This window comes from Anoplolepis gracilipes, chromosome 12 (assembly GCF_047496725.1).
Source record: "Anoplolepis gracilipes chromosome 12, ASM4749672v1, whole genome shotgun sequence".
NCBI classification, from domain to species: domain Eukaryota; kingdom Metazoa; phylum Arthropoda; class Insecta; order Hymenoptera; family Formicidae; genus Anoplolepis; species Anoplolepis gracilipes.
Genome location: NC_132981.1, coordinates 11,552,990 through 11,574,249, shown reverse-complemented (window position 1 = coordinate 11,574,249; position 21,260 = coordinate 11,552,990). Strand labels below are relative to the sequence as shown.

General features: G+C 33.8%; 1 protein-coding gene and 1 long non-coding RNA gene across 2 annotated transcripts in view; one reads left to right on the top strand and one right to left on the bottom strand.

The window, feature by feature from the left end:
• LOC140671617 (uncharacterized) overlaps positions 1 to 21,260 on the top strand; it is a 156,171-nt gene that overhangs the window by 104,000 nt on the left and 30,911 nt on the right. The window lies entirely within an intron of this gene.
• The window catches only part of Cpx (synaptic transmission protein complexin), a 138,578-nt gene that overhangs the window by 89,813 nt on the left and 27,505 nt on the right, over positions 1 to 21,260 (bottom strand). The window contains exon 2 of the mRNA XM_072903057.1: positions 15,859 to 15,955. Within this exon, the coding sequence (XP_072759158.1) occupies positions 15,859 to 15,913 (55 nt within the window). The 5' untranslated portion in view covers positions 15,914 to 15,955. The remainder of the gene's footprint in view (positions 1 to 15,858; positions 15,956 to 21,260) is intronic.

Below are 21,260 nucleotides of genomic sequence, written 5' to 3'. Positions count from 1 at the left end.
ACATATTTCCGCTCTATTCGTTTCAGCTTCTTCTGCGAAGTGTATAGAGAAAAATCTTTATAGCCTATATAGTCGATGAAGTGCAAGATTTATCGGTCGCTCTCTACGCGCGTCTACGTATGCCTGTGCATGACAGCAATTCGATAAAACAGTCGTGTAATGAACAGATTGAACGCAAATTTATATCCTATTCCGTCGTCAAACTTCCATTTATCAACCATGCGAATCCTGCGATTCTATTGCTCGAATAACCATTTCAGATTTTGCTTCTTGTATATTTTCGACGTCGGAAAGACGTTGCAAAAATGAGAAAAAATACAGAAACTCAAATTTATAAGAGCTGAAATTGATTTCAGTGTCTGCGAGTATTCGTAAAGAGTATGCAATTCATATTTATTTAACTTTCACATGATTAAATTCTTCTCATTATGTTGTACATGTATGGTTTTTGTGAGATCTTTTGAAGGCTTCTTTTTTTTAAGACCAATATAGCTCTTTTTAAACTTTAAACTAATTCTAAGGATAATACAAATACAAAATTACTTTGCTAATTAATTGTAAGAATCTTGTAGCGTTAGATTTCTAAAAAATTTTTTGACTCTGTGAGATTCATACGATATTTCTTAGAGAAACTTACTCTACACGCTATAGTATAATTTAATCGTTAGATTGTGATCGAATGAAACTGGAATTAATTAGAATATTACACGACGCGCATTAATTCCATCTGTTAATTTTATTTCACTGTTAATACATCCGGTCCGAATAATTCCAGTCAAGCCGATCAATCATTCCACTTCTCCCCCTCCCTCCTCCGACATTCCCGCAGGACTAATCTACCTATCTACCGGAAGAAAGGACGATCGATCATCGACGCGCACGAGATGTAAAATGCATTAGACGATAACTTACTCGTGGTCGCGATTCGTCCTTAAATGATTGCGATCTCTATGTATTGTATATACTCGTGCGATAATTAAAATCATCAATTTTAAAGTTCCTTATTAGCAATGAAAAAAAATAAGGCGATTAAGAATGTGATTATTGATTATCGTGACGCAGCGATATATCTTTAAGGATATTAGATTAATTTAAAAGCTTGAATTTGACTTTTTCTATATAATTTTTCTTTTTCGACAAGAAGAAAAGTGTAATTTTTTTTTTTTTTTTTTTTTTTTTTTTTGTTGCTTAATTGACAAGATAACGTCATGTATATTTTATAATTCGAATGAGAAATATAACTAAATAACTTAACAAATTTTCGTGTCCGAAGAATTATGTTTATCGATCAGTCAGATACAATCAGATACCGTCCGAATCACTTTCCTCTTGGACACTTTCCGAAATCGCGGAAGTGGCTATTTCCGACAAAGTTTGCCAACACAGACGACAGCGACATGCAAGCTTACCGCCAATCATTTTAGCGCGGAGGGGAAGAGAAAGTTTCGTTGTCGAAGTTTACACCAACCAATTACAATCGTTCCTCACTTGTTCGATCACTGTAGAAACTTTGCGGTAGAGTAGAACGGAAAAGAGAAGAAGGAGAGGAGAAGACAGCAGATTGAGGATGCTGAAACTATTTTCGTGGTTTTTAGAGGATGCAATACAATGAGAATCGTTTTCCTTTGCAATTAAGGAAAAGCTTTCATTGTTAGTGGAGTAAAATTTGCAGCATTTTACTCTCTTTTATAGATTTAAAATTAAAAGCTCTCTCTCTCTCTCTCTCTCTCTCTCTCTCTCTCTCTCTCTCTCGACTTTAACGATTATTTTAATGGCTTGACCGCTAATAATATATCCGATATTTTTCTCATTTTATAAAAAAAGATTTAAAACGTACGCACGTATTCTAAGCAAAGTCGGACAATGCAATATAATGTTGACTTGAAAAATTATTCGCAAAGTGCGTTTTATAAATCTTAAAAGCCGTAAAACACAGATTTTTAGTAATAAAAATAATTTTACCGAAGGCAATTATGCACAGTTGTCACATCGATCATGATGTCGTGGAAGTACAAGTAAGAAGGAAATGTTAATGCAAGTATGGTAAATATGTATATATATATATATTTACTTGCATCACATACATGTACAGGTAGATTCAAAAGGTCGAAGGGTAGGAAGGGCAGAGAGATAGGGGAGGGAAGAGATGGCCGGCGGTGCGCCCCGCGCACTATAATCTTCGCAACAAAAGCCACCAGCGTCCGACCACAATCCGAAATCAATAGCTCGTACGGCCTGTTAACGCTATCCATTATACTGCTAGCTATATGCGCGGGCGGTATAAATATAGGCGCGTTAAACCGAGTGTATTTCCGACTTGTAGCCGTTCTCGCTCGCTGATTCAAAATCACAATACATGGCATTTCCGGCAAACCTTGGCGCGCTCTAACTTCACGATTAGACCAAGTTTCGTCAAAACAATTCGGATTCGGGATTTAAAAGTCTCCCGCTTCTTTATCTCCATCTTTTTTCTTCGTATACACGAAACGGATTGTTGTAAATAGTACAACTAAAAGGGAAACGATATCTATATTTTAAGAAATAAAATTGAAAATTAAATTGGGAATATATACATTTCTTTTGAAATATATACAAAGTATTCTTGAGAAATTTAAATTAAAAAATTAAAAAATTAGTAAAAGCTAAGCATAAGTTTCAAGAATATCTGCTATTTTCTTCATTTAAAATATATATCCTTAAACATGCCTTTGATATATGTATTTTATTTTTCAAATTGTCTCTCTCGTAACAACTATATAATCCGTAAACTGTCATTATTCACACGAATAGAATATGTTTTTCGGAAAATAAATTTTTTAGAAATCGAAAGTACGTAGGATTTTATGAAATTATTTATACGAGCGAACAAATAATTAATAGAGAAAACTTTACAAAGAAATTATTTTTAAATTTGAAAATAATTAAATTTGAATTTAAATTCATTATTAAATTTATAATCGGAGGATCGATGAAGCGTTTTAATTTCTTACGAAAGTACTCTTCTAACATTTTTAGCAAACATTTGCTTCTCGCTGCTATTTTCAGTGCTTTCATGTTTAGTATATCGGAAAACGATCATTTTTCAGGCGATGACTTTCCAATTCTCGTTATTTCAAGATTCAATCAGAGTTGGGCAAATTGGATCCCGCTCGATCGAGCCGCTCCCTGACAATTTTTACCGATTGTCATTATTTCATCGAGAACTGCATTTTATATTTATCTATTAATGGTAGTATTAATAATAATATTAGTTTGTTTTTTTTATTAAGAATATAACTTTATTCTTTATGTATTTTTATATTTGTGTCTTTTATAAAAGCTATATTACAGGAGAAATATATTTTCCCCGTTTTCTGTTTCTTTCTCTTTCTCTCGTTTATTAAATTATTTACTTATTTACCATTTTTACATCCATTATTCTGAATTAAAAGTTAATCCAAGGATAGAATGACGTACGATAATATTATATCTTTGCTATTTCCAAAGTATTTTGGTCTATTATTTTTGTATCGATTACATTCTTCCCCCTTTCCCCACTCGACCTTTAACATCGTTACGACATTCTTAAGAACTCGTCCTCGACCATGGCCGATGAAGCCGACTAATATTTCACCGTCGAAGTGATGGCTGAAAGCCAAGACTTGATTAACCGACCTGTCATAAGAGAAAGTCAAAGTTGTCCCTCTACCCTGCTGTCACTACTAGTTATGCTTATGAAGATGTCTACAAGACCTAATAGAAAAAAAGCAATGATGCGCGACGACGATGGAGAATTAATTGAGCAAGCCCGATCGATAAACGATCATGCTTTAACTAGTTGAGCAATAACTAGCTGTGATATCGATCTAATTTACACTAATCTAAATCAAAGCCTTATTCATATAAGGAATATATTATACATAATATATGTATGTGTGAGAATTATACGTGAGAGTATATCATAAAGCATCTGTCATTAGTTATATCAGGGTGTACCATGCAACAAAACTATAATAATACAATTATCTAAATATAAACAACACATTAGATAAAGTTTCTCGATAATTAGGAACCTGATAGATCACGTTCTATGCAATTTCAAAATCCGAGATCATAAAGTGCTCTTTGGAGAGCAACGTTGGGGCTCCAATTTCATTAATTATGTTAAATTAGAATATTCCGTCCGAATAGTTTCACGTTTCTATCGACCGTTTGTAATTAATTTCCATCATTCCACAAGCTATTAACAAGCTGATAGCGCATTCCTGTTCACAATTTCCATAATTAATTTTCATAATTCGCGATATTTTTGCGAGCGATAGATTATAAAGAGAATAATAATGAAATGTGAGAGATGCAAATCATGCAAAACACTTTAATTAAATCTTAATAACAAAAAAAAAATTTCGAATTTCTTCTTATTGTTATTTAGATCAATTGTGCGTTTTATTAAAATAAGAAAGATTCATTTAAAATCTGTACAAATAATATAATTTACGGCTGGCGATAGAACATCAAGAATTATGTCTTGCAAGCACGGCAATTATTTCAATTAGAAAGGATGTTGCGTCAGCTTCCGTGATTCAGGGCGCCAATTTTGTGAAAATATCTTTGTCGGGGGACTTTGTAATTAGTAGTGGCGCGCAGTACATGTTCACAAATAATGTAGAGTAATTCTGGACGCGATGTGTCCTCTTGTGGTTGTCACTTGATTACGGTTCTGGGCTTTTTATTACGCAAAAATAAAGACTAGTGTTTCTGTTTTTTTTTTTTTTTTTTTTTTTTAAATATACTTGGGTATTTTAATTTAGAGAAAAATGATAAAAAGTATAAAAAAATCTATCCTATCGATATTGATTATAGTAACAAAATTAATTTATTAAAAAAAGCTTTTTTTTTTTGTCGATCCCTCCCTACGTATGCAGATTCACATTCTTTCTCATTCTACAATACCACAAAATTATTTTTTATACGTTTATTCATATGCATTTTAGGCAAATTTGTGAAAAAAGAAAGCTTTCTACGTGGCAATAAAAAGCCATTATTTGCACAAGCATCTTTCTCAAAGCCAAGAAGCTTTTTTCTCAAAGACACTTTAAACTATTTTAACACACACACACACACACACACACACACACACACAAATATATATATATATATGTATATATGGTATGTTTTATAGACGATATAATAACGCGCAACCGTTATGTAAAGAAAGAGGAAAACAGGAAAGGGAAAAGTTTGCAAAATATAAACGAACTATAGGATGAAAATGGAAAAGTTGGAGAAATTCGATGGGAGTTTAACTCTCACACGAAGTTGGTGCTGGCAATTCATAATACAGTATAATAGAGACTATTGTTTCTCGCAGCGAGAAAACTTTTTTGAAATGTTGAAACATTCAGAGGATGTTGAGAAATAGCCGGGGCGAAGGATAAAGGCGCGGCCTCGAGATTCTGTTCATTATTAATGTAACGATGGCCAAAAGGTTGGGTAAGAGGCGCTACTTCGATTTTGCGTGTTCGCCAAATCTAATGAAATAATAAAGAATAGCGGAGCAAAAGTTTTTACACAATATGAGCGAAATTCCGTATCACTCTTAACTTTCTGTAACATGATTTTTTCATTATCTAAGACAATGTACGGTTAATCGTCAATTAATTTTTTTATTAATCAGAGAAAATAAGAAGTTAAAATGAAACGATAAAAGTCCTAAATTATTTTAAAAGTATAAATCTATTAACGACTAATTTCTGCAAAGGATCGGAAATATTTTGTAAAATGCTCACAAGTGGAGTTTGGTGTTTGTGTAATATAGCGTCAATTAAATCTAATCGTAAACTTGTGCAACCGCAAATTTCTACGATACAGATGTTTGGTGCATTTTAAACGCAGCAGCTCGTAGGAAATTAATAAAATTTTTAAAACGGCGAAAACAATGGCATTGTAGATACATTTTTTACATCGCGCATTTAATACATCGGCGAGCGATAATAGGCGCCGCCGACGCGACGTATGTATTAAACTAATGGTGTCGATTATACTAATGGCGGAGAAGTCATTAAAATCTCATCATGTACAAGTGACATTTTTTTTTTTTTTCCAATATCTATCAACCGCAAGCAAAAATGTCAAATCCGACATTTGTATATAAATAATATTGTGCCTAAATTATTCATTGCCTAAATATTTCCTTTATTCTGTGGATAAATAACGAAATGATTATTCCTCTTTTTAGTAATTTAATAATAAAAATTTGAGATCATATCTACTGAAAGTGATCGACAAGGATCTCTCGTTAAAAATCGAGGTACGTAAACGTAATCGGGGATTGTCCATGGTCGAAGACGGATGTCTAGAAGGACCAGAAGCAATTTGCGGGATAGCGCTTGAAGACAGGCCGCGGTTCTCTTACTCTTTTTTCGACTTTCCGTTCTGCTCATCCACTTCCGCTGTTCGAGAGAGACGGCTTTTCTAATTCCTTCGACGAGCTGCAGCGGTGGCAGCGGCAATGACGATGGCGAAATTCTATTCCATGCCGCAATTCAAACTTAATAAAGCGTCATGCACATCGGCTGACATTTTTCCAAGTGCTTAACAGAGGCGGAAGGCGTCGAAAGGAGGCGAAATGGTGGAATTGAATGCGTTGAATGCTCATTTAACGGCATTGCTGCTGCATTTCGAGTCGCTAGTAGCAGGAAGGGAGACCCATCGTCATCCACAACCGCTATCCTTGTGGAATCCTTAATATAGTGCGCGCGGATAAGAACAGGAGGTTGGGGAAAATGGCCAAGAAAGGCTGGGAATGGCACGCGGAGGGGAGCTTCGTTTAGGGCTGAAAATTGCGCGCCAGCAATGCCAAAGTGTGAGAAATTCCACGTCGGAAATCGAGATAATGGTTTCGTGGCGATGATGTCTTAATATATTTCGTGGCGATGAATGGTAAATTAATTAGATCTGGAAAATTTATCGAATATTAAAAGAGCGAGTATATTTGAAAATGATGGATTATTCAATCTCTTTTTTTTATAGTTAAATTAAATGTGCGTGGTTGGATGTTCTCCGAGGAACGTGTATTTGATAAATTTTTACGTTTTGTCACGAAATAAACGAATCGAAATAAATGTTGTTATACGCATGTTGTTTTTCCTTTACTAAAAGTTTTGCTAAACGTAAATAAAAGTCCTGTCTCAATTGTCAACCAATAAACATTACATCCCAAGCAATTGAAATAGTGTGGTATCGAGAATAGGAGCTACTAGCTATGGTGCTTAAGATTTAATATTGGGCCACATCTCCTGACTCTTCACCTAGTGAGGAGCGTATAGCTCGTTTAGCAAACTTTACCTTCATGGCTGTTTGTTTGCTTCGAAATCTATTTGAGACAATACCATCGGATTTAACTTTATATTTTATACTGTTTCGAATTTATTTTGTAATTTCGCGCTGAAGCGGGTCAAATGATTGATCGAAACGTTCGCACCCTTATTTCGATGTTTAGATTAGTAGATTGTTAAAATAAAAATAATAAAATAAATTTGTTTGCTCACCAACAACTGAGCTTGGGTTAGGTTCTCATTAGCCGTTTTTATTTGCTATTTCTTTTAATATATTTAATCATAGAGGACCGCCTTCCTTTAATTATTGGCATAAATAAAAGATTCTACATCATGTAAGATGATGAAAAATGAAGCAAGAAAGAAGAAGAAGGGAGGAGACAAAGACAAAGAGAGAGAAAGAGAGAATGGAGATATTTTACCTGAATCACACAAATAAAATAACTCTTAAATAATGTATGATATCTTTTATAAATTATTAAAATATATACCGCACACGCAGATTAATCGCTTAATTTAGTTTAAGGATAATGAATTCATTAATCGCGCGATTAGGGCGGTACCCGAGCTGAAAATTCGGATCATACATGCAGATGGGCCTCACATGTTTACTCCGCTGACCCAACGCGGTCAAAAGAAACTTCCGGTTGACTTGTCAAGTAAACCAGTGCGGTATGCGGCTATGGCCTAAAGCGGTTTATGCATCGATTAAGTTCTTAGTCCTTTGAGCATCGTTCACATTTACGAGAATTTCGTCCCTATGCCGCAAGTTATTTTCTTTAAAATATAATGTAGATTCTAATTTTTGTTATAAAAAAAACTTGTAAATTATGTAAATTATTATACTTGAACATTTTCTTTTTAATTTAATATAAAGCCCAGTTATTCTCGAAAAATAATTATTAAATTTATTACATTATAAATTTCTTGATCTATCAATATATTGTACATTTTATATCTTTCTCCGTGAGAGGCAATAATTTTTTTTCAGTTATACAATTTATAGTACGCATAATGTGATATTTTCAACACAGAGAAATATGGTAATTAATACACCGAGGTCGGTCGTAGATATCGAATTTGTAACGAGTCTGTACAGTCAAATATCGAATATGCGTTATGCCTGCGTTCGACATTTTACGACACGTAATTCTTTTCCTTCTTTATAAATACAAAGCGAATATATTAAAGCTATATAATTAATTGTGCCATCAAAAAGATGTATAGGTATCTTAAGCAATATAGCGATTTAGATAGAGGGAGAAATATTTAATCGTTAAATGTAAGCGAGGAATACCATTAATGCACTCGACTGTACATGCAGCCTAAATTCCATGTTTTATTGCTCTCGTGCCTGCAGTTATATCGCGCCATGCAAATGATCCGGCCGAATTAGTGGCATCCAATTAATTAATACTACCCAGGCCGCATCGAAACGATCGATAGATTCACCATCACTGTCACGCAAAGTGATTGCTGCTATTGCAATTAGCATAATCGTGGTGGCGGTCGTACCGACATCGTCCAGTATTTTCGTTTGTCGATAGTCTCGCTGCCTCGTTATATTTTGATCGGCTGTTAAAGAACGATTGGCTGAACAAGGCTGAAACTTGATCGCAACGGAGAATATTCCGGTATTCCGGTATTCCGGTATTCCGGTCAATTTTTATTCAAAATTGCAACACAAATCGAAATGTTTTTAAATGAGAGGTATTTTTCGAAAAGAAGTATTTTTATATCTTTTCTGATGAATTTTCTGCATTTTTTAAATTTATCGAATCTTCTTTTCCGTAATATTTCGAACTTAATTGTATTTTATTATTTATTGACTAAAAGTTATGTTAATTAACCAAAGTTTTCCTTCACCTCTGGTCGTTGCATTATCTTGGTATGTATTAGTTATCTACGTTGATCGCACAGCAAACTCATGGAATACAACACGGCGCTCGATCCAGGAAAATCCTACGGAAAAGCCATATACCACCTCCGTAAACTTCGCGCCAGAAGCTCTCGACTTTGATATTCTCATCTTCGTTCGTTCATCCTTATAGTTCATCTTTATAGGTTTTGCTTCTTTTTTCTTTATTTTTGTTTTCTTTATTCTTTACTCTTTAAAAGTTTACAATTTTGCCGAGAAAGTCTCACCTTCTGAACCTTGGAAACCTTGCAACCTTTCAAAGTAATAAGAAAATACGAACAATCAAGTTACAATCGACATTTAGCATGCTGCGCAATTGAGAAACCTCAAAGAGAATTAATTAATTTTTCAAACAGAAATCATTTCTACGCATACGCCTAGTAGACAGAGACTTGAAGAATAATTTCCAGTTACAGGCGCTTTAAAAATTATGCATGATTAATCCCAGTTTAAGCTGATACGAAATTGAAATATCGCAAATGAATGCGGCTCGAATTGAACAAGAAAAAAATGAGATTAGTTTGGCATGACATTTGCGAACGTGGTTACATTTCTACGAAATCTGGCCGGCTTTAGCTGCCAATATATCATCATTATGGTCCATTTCGCGAGCTGGAGCGAACTGGGTTTCTACCGTACATTCTTCATTCGGAATTGCTGCTTTCCCCCTTTTCCCATCCCTAGGATAGCACTGTCCTTTTTCGATTATTCAAGCAGAGAGAGCCTTGATATATAGAGGAAGTACCTCTCGATTTTATCATAAGAGATTCTAAAACAAATTGCTTCATTTTGGCTTATTCCGTTATGATGCCATTGTTCTATAAAGAGGATTTCAAATCTATTTACATATGTTTCATTCAAAATGTCTTGCGTGTGCGCACAGAAATATAATATAACGATTATATTCTCTTTTTCTCTTTCACACACACACACACACACACACACACACACACACACACACACACACACCCTGTGTACTATAACGCGAAAAAAAACTACGGACTAATCCGACGCTTTAAAAAAAAATTGTGTGCGCAAAAAAAGGCAGAGGAAAAACACTTATCGCTTTATGACAATGAAAACTAGGGACGTAGTAGCTCTAAGCTCTAAGCCAGAACGCATTAAAAAATCCTCGTAATTATAGTATAATTATTAGGTTGACATACAAAGCAGTATATATTCGTGAAATATATTACTGTAAAATTATTTATTGTCGCCTATTGCATGAGATATTTATCATTTTTTTTTTTTTTTTCTTAAAGAGAATTGATAATCACGAAAAGGACAAGTTAAAAGTATGCTTCTATTAAAATTTGTTACTTTAATAATTTTATATTATATGCCATTACATCTACCTCTGCATTAACTAGACTCGATTTCTCTTCCTCGCATGTTTTATATTTTTGTTCAATATCCTCGTTGCGCATAAAGTCAGAAAGTGACTGGTATATTATCTGAACAAACATTCTGATTGGTTCTCTAAATAACGGTTTTGTACTCACGTGACCATTCATGCCGCGAGCCGTGGCCGATGGCCGTGGTAAGAGTGGTTGCAAACTGTTTCAAACTATCGACAGAAGTTTCCGCCTACCAGACGGGATTTAATTAAATATCGCTAAACGCGTAGCGGCTATATGTAATGCAGAATCGCTATAAATCGACTCGGACAGAAATACATGTAACTCGGTCGTGGCAAAAATTTCAATACTCGCGCGGAAAAAGCGGTGCGTTTCAAATGGGATGAAACTTCCGTGTAATGCACATCCGATAAAAAGTTACGTTCGCAATATGAGAAATTCTATCATCGTGTTTTTAGTGTCGGTATTATGTCGGTGTATTTAATATTACGAAATAAATTATCCGAGATGTGCGAGAAAAAAAATGAAATGTAATGTCTCGTAATAAAGAACGTTGCTTAACATTACGGACATTATGGATCAGACTTAAAAAATGACAATTCTTTTCAGTGTCTGGAAAAGCAGTGGTATATCAATCAAGAATCCGCAAATTAAAGAGTCTCGTGTCAAAATGTTGTATTTTTTTTTTTTTCTTTTTCTTTTTTTTTTTCTCTTGTATGCTCAGAGTTATTTCTTGTAAAATCTCCTGTGAGGTTTTTAACGAGCCAAAACTGGAACGATCGATCGGCGGTACGTCCAACCGCAAAAACGCAAGCACGAAATATATCGGGCAAGCTTTTTTGCTCGTTTCTCCGACAGATTGCACCGCCATACGTTCCTCGTTTTCGTCCTCCTATCGCATGACAAATTGTTAGTCGAACATTACAGAGCGTACGTAAATTAAAATAGGCGCGTTAATAAAAGTGGTGCGGGGCAGTGATGTTTGTCGGCAGCTCGATTGGAAGAATCTGGTTTTTTATTATTATTATTAACATTAAGCGATATTGTGCAACGAAAAGCTTTGGCTTCGCTAAAAAAAAAAATTGAAAATTTACATATAGTAAATGAAAAAGTAGATACATGTTGGAAACGCGATATTTTCATTTAATAGAATCCAATTACATTACATATATATCATAAATCTTTAAACGTTTATTCATTTAATCGACGTATGTTGTATGTGCTCACATATTTTATCAATAATATTCCATGCGTAGTGAATAATTAGTGAATAATTGTAAATGCAGCAACGTCAAATATTTAATTACTAAATTGAAGCGTATTATATTGATACGATATTTAAAATGTTATTGATGCTATTACACAGAAAATATTATATAACGAGTAATATATTTAGCATCAATTTTATTATTTATTATTATAATTTTCAACATTAAGTATTTCTGTAATAAAATTTTACACTCTAGCCTCTAGTTAAATAAATTTCTAATTGAAATTTACGAAGGATAGTTTTGTTATATAAATATAAAGAGAAATGGAGAGAAAAAGTTTCTGAAGCCAATATTTCTTTCAAAAATTAGTCACTCGAATAATTAGTTTTAAATTCTGCGTAATCTTTCGAATACTTTTAGCGAAATATTATATTCGATGCAACTAATGACTCTTTGGAATAATTGTATACATATATTGTTATTGTATTGCAATAAGTATGTTAAAGTTGAAAGAAATCACTAACGAAAGGCAAAAGTTTCACAATTAAGATGACCTATTTATTATCAGAATGTGTGTGTGTGTGATGTGATATCCTTACATTAATTATCTCAAATAATTGTATTTGGGATATAAATTATAATCTGCGGTCGAAATTGTCCGAAACATTTCTGTGCCGATAGAGATTTTACAGGAGAGGAACGATTCATATTTCCAAATATTTTTTTATGGATAGACGCATCATCGAGTCGTATCGCATCTTGCGTATCGCATCTTGCGTTATTTTTTTAAAAAACAAATTTCTGTCGACAGTTGTTTTTTTTAAAAAACAAATTTCTGTCGACAGTTGTTTTTTTTGTTAAAAACAAATTTCGACGACGAGCGAGGAATAATAATTACCATAATCAAAATGCCTACGTTGCTCTCTCGAATAAATCACGAAACGCATAATTAATTGGGATAATTGATTGTCTATCACACTGCGATATCGATAGAAATTCCAATTTATTGACTGAATAGTAATGTTCATAATAAATACCCATTATCATTGATTCAGATATAGTTCTTGTTAATATGTTATCGAACCTAACTGCAATATTTAACGTCAAAAATTGAGCAAAATGCGATAAATAATCTGCCAAACAAAAAACTTTAAGCAAAAGAAATTATTAAAAACTTTATATAAAAAGAGTTAATTAATTGTGATTTTTTTTTTCACGTTATAAATCCATGAAAAATCTCACAATTCACTATTCGTATCTATTTCTCTTTCGTTTCACTATTTTATCGCAGCATCTCACAGTAGAGTTAGGTTTTAGTACTATAGGTCGTGGTCGATCGATTAGTGGGATTTCAATTAACCTCCGCGTAAGCAACGAAAAAGCTATCGAAGGTCCAGGCTAGAGAAGAGGAGAGGGAGACGTTTGACTCAACTTCTAAATGTAGCTCGGTTTGCAAAACCGTCGTGGACTCTCATTGAGCTTGCCTGCTACAATTGAGGTCTGGGTTGCCGAGCCTTCTCTTTCTCCGCAATCCATCCTCATTTCCCTTTCCCCTTCCCCTTTTAATCCCTGTCGTGCTCGCTTACGATTCATCTTGATCTCTCTCCTTTGTTTGTATAGTTTCATCAACGTCTCGTATTTATTATTTATATATTTGAGACTTGCACGTTCAAATTTTCTACATGTTTGTTGAAAAAAATTTATTACATTTCTTATATATCAAAATTTCCGGGTATAGGGTAAACTCGGTAACGGGTAAGATGGCCATAGTTTTTTAAAATGCAGAAAACATACTTTTATTTTTGTTATTTTTTAATAGAGTTTGACACATTATCTATCTCCACAACCTTAAATTACGTGTAATATTATCGAAATTAAAAGGAAAACATTTAATAGAAATTTTATATTATCAAAATAATACAACATAAGTATTGGCTATCTTATCCAACTTTTATGGAAAAAGATGGCCATAATATTTATAAAAAAATAGTGAAAACGAAAATAAAAATTATAAGTCATATAATAATTTACATATCTTTAGAATATGTATGCACATAACTATTGTAAATGTCGATTATCTTTGATAATGATGACTAAAAAAGCGATATGTAGCGATTATTGAAAAAATTATAGCCTATGGCCAATTTTATTCTATTTTATATAATATACACTTTCGCCTTCTCTTTTTTTTTTCCTTCTCTCTCTCTCTCTCTCTCTTTTTCTCTCTCTTCTCGGACGGAAGAAAGATTCGAAGTAGAAGTCGAGTTCACGGTTTGAGAGGAAGGGCCCCATTTCCCAGCTTCCCTATTATGGATTCCCCGCGACATGCTTCCCCGCTTCGCCGCACACGAAAGCTGAAACTTTCGCTTAATGACAGAAGTTTTATTGCTGGCCATCGTTCAAGCCGCCGACATACTAGAAGTGGGCGAACGGCGAGATTTGCGACGAATCACGAGTACATATCTCTGTCGTTTTCACCCAACTTTCAACCACAATTTCTAACGATAGTCAAAATTTGGAAATCGACTTTTTTATAATTGCCAAAATCGCTGCTTTTTAATATTTCGCAAACATTTTCATTTCTATATGTTATATTTTTATATTACTATTATAAATACTCGTGCGCACATTATATGGTACTTAAATACGTAAACGCTTGCGAAAAAAGGGTCCACTTGGTTAATTATATCATAATTTAAATTAAAAATTGTGGCATCATTTCCCGTATACAAGAGTGTTAAAGATATGATTATATATAATATTACGTGCATTAAATTGCACGTATATTTTTTAAAATCAATACGCAAGGTAACGCATAATCGTCGTGTGTAAATATGTGGAATTTGAATTTTTGGACAAGGAAAATACTAATTGTAAATAAATTTCATATCGCGTATCGGATTTCATGCGATTGAAAGTATTTTCTTTATCGTTCTCGTTGCAACCCTTCATCTGTGATGGGAACATTTTGCACGTTTTGAAAAGCATTGCGCTGAATGATGCATCGGTTTGAAAAGGACGCTGCAAGCGCTTTTCACAGTAGGGAAATTAGCCGTATGGAGAATTTCCGAAACGTAATGGTTGCGCGGTACTACGATAAACACGAACGGAACTCCATCCCCGGCCAGCGAGGTTTATGCGCACATGCGAATATAGCACAATTTTACTCCATATCCTCGCCATCATAACTGCAAGGACCACTGTGGTGATTGCATGATCCGTCCGGTTTTACGATAATTTCATAGGTGAAACGTGCTGATAACACGGCACGCCAAGATACGATGTGTGTAAACGGGCTGTTTAATTTTTAATCTCAAAGATTTTCCACCAGTCAGCTCGTTACGTTTGTTTTAATAATGTTTTTTTTTTTTTTTTTTTTTTTTTTTTTTCCTTTTCTTTTTCTTTTTCTTTCTTTCCGAAAGGTTGCAGATAAGAGCAACAATTTGTAAAATGTCTGTCGGGAATTAATTAATTTTTCTGATTGTAAAACGTTGCGGAAAAATAAACGATGAGATAAAGAAATAATTCTACATGGAAAACAACATATATATATATATATATATATATATATATAAAACAGTATTTTTCATTATCTAAATTTATATTTTTAAAAGGAAAGAAAAAGCGAATCGAAATAATCGAGCGATGTAACATTCCGTTAAAATCTATTCGAGTTGCGGCGAACAAATTTGCGGCGGATCACGTTTCGCTGAAACTCTGGCGCAGATAGAAAGAAATTCCGTGGAGTCTTTAGAGCGTTCGTTTTATTTTTACGATTCAACTTTATTGTGAAAGTGGCGTTCGTGATTGCGATAACGTTTGGTATGCCTGAAATATTCGAATTTTCAGATCGTCGATTTTTACAGACAAACATTAAAGATTATAGTTTTCTTCTCATTATAACAATTATTTAAATTAAAAGTATATTTGCGTTTTACATTTTGTGTAAAATCACCGCGAGATGAATTCTAATATATTCTTCTCTCGTCGTGAGGAAGGATCACTTGCGACATGAAAAAAGAGAGAGGCAAAATCCTTAAAAAATATTTATTTACCTTTAACCGCATTGAGCTTGTTCCCGACCATCTGCTTCGCCACGAATGCAGCCATCTTGCTACTATGTAGTTATCGCACCGCTATCGAAGTCACAATCTATAAAGAAAAGTAGAAGTTATTACTTCATATTTTTTCATGGTAGAAAATGATAAAAAGTTGAAATGATTTTCTAACAGAAATTCGATAATATTACCATATTTTCGAAAAATTACGACTCTCAGCTTTTAAACCTTCTATTATTTTTCTCGAATATATTGTCCTTTCAAAACAATTTTCATGGAACAAGAATAAACTTCTTGTGTAATATTTTTATTCTATTTTTTATACATATAGCGAAACTATCGGGCTTTTTTTTCTCTTTTCGCGATTACTACATTATATCCAAATTCAACATTACGATTGTTTCCAACATGTGTATGGATTGAAGAATTGTTGTTTAATAGTTGTAATATATTAAAAAAGTTTAATGAGATATTTAATTTCTCTTTACGCGATTAACTTATCTCGAAAACTATAAAGTAATAAAACTTGTTTTATACGTATCATTAATGTAGAATTAAAAGTTTCTAGTTAGTCTTTTATAATAGTATATAGGAAATGATAGAACCTTTGTTCATAAGCTTTTATGAAGCTGTCATCTTAATTATCATTTATTATCATTTAACTTTCGCCATTCTTAGGATATGTATTGCACGTAATCGAGCTTCTTATATAGCTTGATTAAAACATATATTTAATACATTTTTTCTATAATTTTATTAGTAATATAAAAATTGCAAGAGAGGGGAGAGAGAGAAAGAAAGTGTATTCCTTCTGTGATTCATATTCTTGTAAATCTTTGCATATTTCAAATTTGGATGGATTATTATTTTCAATTATTGTTTCCATCGACATTATCAAAGAGGCGATCACAGTTGCAAAAAATGCGCAGCATAACTTTCTTCTTCTATATTTTCTTATAACCATTTTCTTTTCCTAACTTTACGTGCGTGAAAATGATATACGGTTCTCGTGGGACGATGTCGCCTTGATATGTCGTCAACGATGAAAGTATTTTAATCTTACGCCATATTCATACGTCACGTATGTCAGACTATCGGAAGAAAGTAACATTCTTCGCTTCCGCGTCTTGGCACTAAAAAATTTGACAACACGTAAAATAAACTTTGCATTACGATAACTTGTAATACGTCAAAGGAGTACGGACTCTTGCTTATTTAAGCAAGTTCTTTCTCGAAATTCTTATAAAAATGCGTGCGTAAATTATAAAAATATTTTTAAATTGCAAATTATTATCTTCCGAAGATTAATCGGGAAAGTAATCGGGGGGGGAAAAAAAAAAGCACAATATTTGAACATTAAGTTTAACGTGCTCATATTACCAATATTATACTCTTAGTTTTGTAACATAATTAGGGAAGAGACGGTAATGGTCGAAGAAGGTAGATCGGTCAGGCGATGAAAGAAGGGATCAATAGAGAAATATGAGGGAATACACAAGAGACTGGAGAGGAAGAGAGTGGAATCTGGAGAAGACGACGCCAGTGAAACGGCGTCGAGACGTCTCGGCGCCTGTTCCCCAACCGTCGACCTCCGTGATTTTCCAACAACACGCGACAATTTATCCCGCCGCTACGAGTGAGACAGAATTGCTATCCACGTGCACACACTCTTCCCCATGACGCAACGCACTTTTGCTCTTTTATTAATCCTACCTAGCGCTAATGTATATATATATATATATATATATATATAATCGTTTTGGTATTCAATTTTTATCCTATATGTAAGTAGAGTAAAAAAAAAATCTCTTACATTAAAAGAGAAACCGCCCAGAAACCAACTAAACATTAATTTAAATTTTATTATTTCTAATTTTAATTGTCCGTTGCAATAAACAAGAGTGTTGTAGATATAAAAATATTAGAAAGAAAACACACGTAATTAAAATAAACATTTACTTGTACGCATACAAATTAAATAAATATTTATTTGTACAAATTTAATTATATAAATTTAAAAAACTGGATTATACAAAATATAGGACAAAGTGCAAGATTTTCACTTTGACGTTTCAACTTTTGTGATTCGTCGTATAATTTTGGGCGAGGCCGAAATCTTTGTCATCCTTGAGGATCCAAGTGAAAACCTTCTGAAGTGCTTCTCTGTTTTACATGAAAAAGAGGGAAAGGGGGAGAGAGAGAGAGAGAGAGAGAAGCACGGGGAAAGAGTTACCACTCATCTTAGAAAGAAGCGCATGCTTCGTTAGGACAGCGAGGAAATTCGATTCAATCTATTTAATGAAAGTGACGGATAAAATCTTCGAACATAGTTTCATCTCAAAGCTGATGCAGTATACGACGAGAGTTAGAAATAGCTAATGTACCTTTAAGATTACGATTTGAGGTCGTACTTACACACGAGGAGGAATCCCTCATTTATTATTATTGTTTTCTATCATATCGTCATTATTTTACTATATTTTTTATTAATATATTTATTAATTTATCGTTAACGATATGAAAATTATAAATGTAAATTATATATGAAGAAATAGCAAAATTTGAGAATGTTCAGAGAATGTTCATTCTGGCACATTCTTTCGGTTTCTACCATTATCTATGATATGAAAGATAGCTACTAGGAATGCGGAGGATTTGTACATGGCTATATGTGTATCGGTAAAAGGTATGCGAACATCTCAAAGGATTTCACGCTTCAGTGACTACTGGAAAATTGAGAGTATAATAGGCAACAAACAGGAACGCACTAGTAGATGATGCAAAGGGTTGATTGGCAGCTAGTAGAAACTGATTGGCTCGAAAATATCGCAGTCTGGCCAGTCTTACGAGAAACCGCATAATAGATATAATTTAATGCAATAATAATAGCGCTTTAAATTTTAATTTGAAATCGGTTGCGATATAGATAGATACATAGATATCTGTGCGTAAAAAAAATCTAATCACTTAAATAATAAAATATCACCGTGTGTTGTATGCATTTTACGATTAAAATTACTTGACATTTTTATCTTGCGTTTCTCTACAGCTCGAAAAATCTTAACAAGCTTGTAATATTACTGGCACAATCCGCGGAAAGATTACTTCATTCAGGCCGATTCATCAAGTTGACATTAGAAGCTAATACGACACGTACAAATACTCGAGTATGATGCTCGATCAAATTACGTCGCATCATCTTGCTTAAGTAAGAAGTCATGTTAAAGAGGGATCATCTGTCAGCGCAATCAATCGATCCGTCACAAGCAATCCAGGTCAAATGGTTTAATAGCAAAGAATCCACCGAGATATTTTATTCTCCACCTTATTTTTCTGCAACTTGTATTTTTTGTACAGACGAGGTGATACGAAAAGGTTAAAGGTTGATAATGGCGCTTTTACTAGAGAAAAAAAATTTTATCCAATTCATTGATCGAACAAAAAGAAAAAAAAAAAAAAAAAAGAAAAAAAAAGGAAAAAAAAACTTCAAAAACTGGGACGTACTCTATATCCATGCGACAAAGAGCGAATTAACAATGAAACAGAGGGTTGTTGTTTCGGCCTGCGAATGTCGTTTCTCGAAATACATGCAACGCGACATTAACCCAAACTGACGCAATGAGAGCAGAATGGAAAAAGACTCGCGCTGGTGAGAATTCACAGCGCACTCGAGAGGGCATTTCTTATTAACGGTGTTCATCCTGTCACCGGGATGCCGGAATTTCCGGCTCGGAACATCCATGCATCTTATGCGGCTGACTGAAACGAAAAGCCCCGCTTGCGTCATTCGCTGTCGAATTTTCAATTCTGCTCGCCGTCACAACTTTCCTTTTTTTTTTTCAAATGTTCCTTTCCCTCGCGTAAATACATCTTTCATCGCTTTTTCCCGATAGGGAAAATTAATTCTTCCTTTCGGATTGAAATACAAATTGAATAATACAAGAGAGAGATAAATAAAATAATAGTTTAAGAAATATAGTTACTTTTAAACCATACTTTTTTTTTTTTTTTTTTTTTTTTTTATGAACCCATCAACCCTCGCTTTGCGCTTTAAATTTCGCATATTTATAAGAAATTGTAACTAAATTATTACATAAAAATAGACGCCATCGAGCAAAGTTGAAATAACGAAAACACGAAGCGTAATTTCTTCTATTAACTCTACTTGCAGCTTCCAAAGTAAATGAATTCACCGATGCGAATAATGCAACAAACATCGAAAAAAAATGTCTGAAACTGCTGACCATTGCGGAATAAGCGTTTCTCAATTAGCATAAATTTTCAAGTGAAGTAAGAGCAGATAATTGAATTTATGACTGTCAGGTAGAAAAACAATGGAACGGATATTCGAATAACCGTTTTCAATAGTCTGCAATTGTCTTTCAATAAAAATACGCAAATATCTCTCAATTGAATTATTTACACGCGGAAAAGAATAAGCCTATTTGTAGAAATATTGAGACAACTAAAGAGTTCCGTTGAAAAACGAACGCTTTGGAATACAATACAAATACTTTGTAATAGGATACACTTTGCTTCGTGCTTTCAAGCTAGAAATACACGCTTCTCTTTACATTTTCCATCAAGAATGGATTGCTTCATTTCTTCATTTGCTCCATTATTTTGATAGAGACAATCGCGTTACGTAAGATCGACAGTTTATGGCCCATTTTTATTACAAGTCCTTGCATCTGTATCTATATATTTATGAAATTATTACTTTTTTTTTTTTTTTTTTTTTTTTTTTATATCGATAATGTCTTTATCAATCCAACTTTCTTTTGTCGAGGCACAAAACTGTCTATGAATATTAACAAAAAAGATGCGAACGATTTCATTACACTCACTGCCGTGTCCACATCGCCGTGTAACCTATTTAAGAGGCTGCAAATTTAGTATGATTGCGTCGACGTCGATTCAAGCGTATTTGAAAATCGAACAAAATAACGGGACGAAAGTAATCCGAAAACGTGTGAGACACAGACCGCTAACGTGTGTGAAACGAGTGTGGCGCGGTCGGCGATAATAAAATTTATCAGCGGTGTTATCCAGATTCACGCGATACGAACAAATCTGTTGGATTACAATTGCATATTTGCACGATATTAAAGCAGTTTCCCTCGACAGCTTTACCATTCGACCGCTCGTACTGGCTGGAAATTGCAATTAAAAATCAATTTGAAAAATATTAATTAAAAAGGTCAAACCTCGCTTATTTCTCTCGCTACTAAATGTTGTTACCTAATCGATCGTGCATCGCAAAAATGGCTTTCGCTCACGAAATCTCATTCTTACTCCGATCCGCAGCTAAGATTTAAGATTATAAAGTGCCGTTAGAGTTTGCATCGTGAAAATGACACCGCAACGCTTTCATTGTAATCGATAGTAGAATAAGCCAA